General features: G+C 50.5%; 1 protein-coding gene across 1 annotated transcript in view; it reads left to right on the top strand.

Annotated features, from left to right (window-relative positions):
* The first annotated feature begins 266 nt into the window (after window positions 1–266).
* The window catches only part of LOC127060955 (uncharacterized), a 61,943-nt gene continuing 57,513 nt past the window's right edge, over window positions 267–4,696 (top strand). The window contains exons 1-4 of the mRNA XM_050986298.1: window positions 267–505; window positions 727–1,569; window positions 2,125–2,202; window positions 3,143–3,259. Coding sequence (XP_050842255.1) covers window positions 281–505; window positions 727–1,569; window positions 2,125–2,202; window positions 3,143–3,259 — 1,263 coding nt within the window. The 5' untranslated portion in view covers window positions 267–280. The remainder of the gene's footprint in view (window positions 506–726; window positions 1,570–2,124; window positions 2,203–3,142; window positions 3,260–4,696) is intronic.

Below are 4,696 nucleotides of genomic sequence, written 5' to 3'. Positions count from 1 at the left end.
GCATGAGTGCTCTCCTGATGGGGAGGTCTAGCGCCACCATTCAGGGCATCATTGTGCACCTGGGGCTCATTGATGCAGACTTCACAGGGCAGATTTGTGCCATGGTTTCCACACCCACCCCCCCGTCACAATCCCAAAAGGGACGCGCATTGCTCAACTTGTGCCTTTTAAGTCCTCTGTTCGCAGGACGGCTGACCGGTCACGTGGTGTGGGCGGCTTTGGATCCACTGGGTCGCCTCAAGTTCACTGGACCACCGTCCTGTCCAAGGACCGTCCCGAGATGCTGTGCACCCTGTCCAACCCTGGTGCGACGCCGTCGGACATCCGCCTCCGCGGACTTCTTGACAGTGGGGCTGATGTCACGATTCTCTCCCTTGCTGCCTGGCCCCCGGAGTGGCCCCTGGATCCGGTGGAGACGCCTGTCACAGGACTGGGAGGGACGGCGCAATGTTTCGTGAGCCAGCGGCCCGTGCTGGTCGCAAACCCGGAGGGACAGACGGCCTGGGTTAGGCCTCATGTTACCTCTACCCCTGCTAACCTCTGGGGGAGGGATGTTCTGTCCGCCTGGGGGGTGCGCATCGGGACGGGTTTTTGATGGGGGCCACTGCGACGAAGGGCGCAGACTGTTCTACGCCTCCTATACGGTGGCTGGTAGACAAACCTGTTTGGGAGAACCAGTGGCCCCTCCCTCATGAAAAATTGGTCGCCCTTCGAAATCTGGTGCAGGAGCAGTTGGACCAGGGTCATCTGGAGCCTTCTACCAGTCCCTGGAACACTCCTGTCTTCTGCATCAAAAAGAAATCTGGGAAATGGAGGTTGTTGCAAGACCTCCGAAAGGTCAATGCCGTGATGGAAGGCATGGGAACGTTGCAGGTGGGCATGCCATCGCCTACCATGCTTCCCGCGGACTGGCCGATCCTCATTGTGGATCTGAAGGATTGTTTCTTTACAATTCCTTTGCATCCCAATGACAGGCCGAAATTTGCCTTCACGGTGCCAGCAATTAACAACGCTGAGCCGGCACAGAGATATCAATGGAGGACGCTGCCCCAGGGCATGCGCAATTCCCCAGCCATATGCCAATGGTATGTGGCCCAGGCCTTGTCTGGAGTTCGCAAGCAGTTTCCTGATGCACGTCTGTATCATTATATGGACGACATTTTGGTGGCTGCGTCCACCCAGGATGAGCTGCTGAGGATTCAGCCTCGGTTGCCGGATGCTTTGCATGCTCATGGGCTGCAAGTGGCTCCAGAAAAGGTTCAACAACAACCACCTTGGAAGTATTTGGGCGTCAAAATTCTGGAACAGACAATTTGTCACCAAGAGGTGCAATTTGTGCATTCTGTGAAGACACTGAATGATGCTCAGAAATTGGTAGGTGTCATCACTTGGTTGCGTCCATATTTGGGACTGACCAATGCACAGCTGTCTCCACTGTATGATTTGTTGAAAGGAGACAATGATCTAAAGTCACCTCGCACATTGACCCCTGAGGCGCAAAAGGCTCTGGAGGTGGTTCAGCAAGCTGTTTCGGCTTGCCAAGTTCATCGCATTGATCCCTCCGTTGATGTCACTGTGTTCCTCACCACTCCAGATTCGGATCCCACAGGTATCATTGGCCAGTGGAGTGACAAATGGTCTGATTCCTTGCACATCTCGGAATGGGTTTTCCTGCCCCATCAGCCGCAGAAGACGGCAACTGCATTGTTTGAGCTAATCGCTCGCTTGATAATCAAATGCCGGCAACGGTGTTTGCAATTGATGGGTGCGGATCCCGCAAAGATTGTACTCCCGGTGCAACGGGAGGATTTTGACTGGAGCTTTGCAAACAGTGTGTCCCTGCAGAGTGCTCTGGAAAACTTTTCAGGGCAGATCACTTATCATCTGCCCAGCCATAAGCTGTTGCATGTGGCGAAATTCACACAAATGTCTTTGCGGCCCAAAAATAGTCAGGAACCCGTGCAAGGACCCACCGTCTTCACTGACGGTTCCGGGAGGACCGGAAAGGCCATTGTTACCTGGAAGGATGGATCTGAGTGGCAGGTTTTGGAAGGTCATGAGGATGGATCAGCCCAATTGGTTGAACTGAGGGCTGCTGTCATGGCATTTGAGAAATTTTCCCAGGAGCCTTTCAACTTGGTCACGGATTCCGCCTATGTGGCCGACATCGCGCAGCGATTGGGTCATTCGGTTTTGAAGGAGGTCAGTAATCCTGCCTTGTTTCATTTGCTGAAGACCTTGTGGCATGCCATTCAGGCTCGGGTTCATCCCTTCTATGTTCTGCATGTGAGGAGTCACACCTCTTTGCCAGGCTTTATAGTGGAAGGTAACGCGAGGGCTGACAAGTTGGCTAACCCAGCGTGGGTAGCACCTCAGCCTGATACACTCGCGCAGGCCAAGGCATCACATGGGTTTTTCCACCAAAACGCACATACCCTGCAGAAGCAGTTTCAGCTGACGCCAACTGAGGCTCGTGACATTGTTGAGTCGTGTGACGACTGCCACGCGCTTGCTCCGCCTTTGCCGGCAGGGGTAAACCCCAGAGGCCTTAGGGCCTTGGAGCTTTGGCAGACCGATGTCACCCAGATTGCCGAGTTTGGCCGGCTCAAGTATGTGCATGTCACGGTGGACACGTTCTCCTCTGCGATGTGGGCTTCTGCTCACACTGGAGAAAAGGCCCGTGATGTCATTGCCCACTGGAGGCAGGCCTTTGCCGTTCTGGGCATACCTTCTGCTGTGAAGACCGACAATGGTCCTGCTTACGCATCACAGAAGGTGCGGCAGTTCCTGCAGTTGTGGGGTGTCTCACACAAGTTTGGTATCCCTCATTCTCCAACCGGTCAAGCTATTGTAGAACGCGCTCATGGTACTCTGAAGCGGGTTCTTCAAAAACAAAAACGGGGAATGCAGGGTGAAACCCCGCACAGTCGGTTGGCAAAAGCTTTGTACACAATCAATCATCTCACTGTGCCGCAGAACTCAAATAACCCTGTCATTTTGAACCATCATCTCTCGTTGCAGGCTGCGGATGAGGCACTTCAGCCTCGAGCGAAGGTTCAGGTGCGGAATTTAGTCACCAAACAGTGGGAAGGTCCCTATGACCTTATCGCTTCGGGGCGCGGGTATGCTTGTGTATCCACAGATACTGGGGTACGCTGGGTACCTTCGAAGTGTGTTCGCCCTGACCTGCGACCGCAGAGACAGAATCCGGCCGACGGGCAACATGGAGACCGTGACCAACCTGAAAGGCATCAAGCGGGTGACTCATCGAGTGATGACTCGGATGCAGACGACGCGAGTGATCGCTCTGATGACTCCTCCGCAAATGGACACTGAACATTGTTCATGTTGTTTTTCACATTGTTCATTTTCTTTTTCGTTTTTTCTTTTTTAGACAGAAAAGGGTGAGATGTCGCCCTGATTTTGTAAAACTTTGTAAAGCCTTCTGATGTTTATATTCTCTCAACAAACTTTCTCACACACAATTCTGTAAATAACCTATGTTTTGCATTCTTTTATGGAGGTGGAGAGAATTGATGGACCCTTGGTCTGTCCAGTGGCATTGGAGAGGTGGCACTGTCACCCTCCAATCCACTGTCACCTTTGGAAAACTATAAATGTTGGAGTCAGAAAATAAAGGTCCTCTTTTTTTGTTCCCCTCAAGAGCAGCAGTGTCTGTCATCATTTCGTGCCTTATCTCAACACTGTCGCACAAACCAAGCAAAGAAAACAGTTAAGTCGTTACTACAGGAAATTATTCCCAGGTTCTGGGTACCCCTAGGGATATCATCAGATAGGGGGCCCCATTTCATAGCTACAGTATTAAAAGAAGTAAGTAGATTGCTGGGGATAGCTTGGGACCTCCACAAACCATGGAGACCCCAGTCAAGTGGACAGGTAGAGAGGATGAATCAGACACTAAAAAGGCAAATCAGTAAAATATGCCAGGAAACCAAGCTGCAGTGGCCCCAGGCTTTGCCAATAGCACTGTTGAGGATTAGGATAAAACCTAGGAGAGGGACGTCAGTCAGTCCTTATGAGATATTGTATGGGAAACCATATGAATCTCCTGAGCCTAACCCTAATGTACACATTACAAGAAAACAGGAAGTGTATAATTATGTTCTGTCTCTTGGGAAAACTTTAGCATGGCTCCGGAGCATCGTCGTGTGGAATAGACCAATAACTCTTGAGAACCCAGTTCATAACATACTTCCAGGAGACGAGGTGTGCATTAAAAACTGGAACGAAGAACCACTGAAAGAAAAGTGGAGTGGACCCTATCAGGTACTGCTGAGCAGCTTTACAGCAGTGAAAGTAGCTGGCATGGTCCCCTGGATTCACTATACTTGAGTGAACAAAGTCCATCCTGAAACACAGACTGTGTAAACTGTGGAACCAAGACTGCAGATAAGATGTCTTTAATTACTTTGAGAATGCTATTAGTAATTGTGCTAATGTTATGGTCATTAATGTCTTTGGGATGTGGGATGCAAAAAGATCAACTAACCACTCTTCATTCTAGAATGAAGAGAGAGGCAGAAACACAGGTGATAAAAATTTCTAATGCAGTTCGAGCTGAGAATGTAATGATTGGATTACTGAAAGATTTTGCCAAAATACCAAAACACCAGTAGAATAACTGCCTGTCTGCCAATACCTAAGGCAGCAGGAGATTCAGTAAATTGGGGAATCA

Source organism: Serinus canaria, chromosome W (genome assembly GCF_022539315.1).
Source record: "Serinus canaria isolate serCan28SL12 chromosome W, serCan2020, whole genome shotgun sequence".
NCBI lineage: Eukaryota > Metazoa > Chordata > Aves > Passeriformes > Fringillidae > Serinus > Serinus canaria.
Note: the sequence above shows the minus strand (reverse complement) of the source record. Positions and strands in the feature narration are given on the sequence as shown.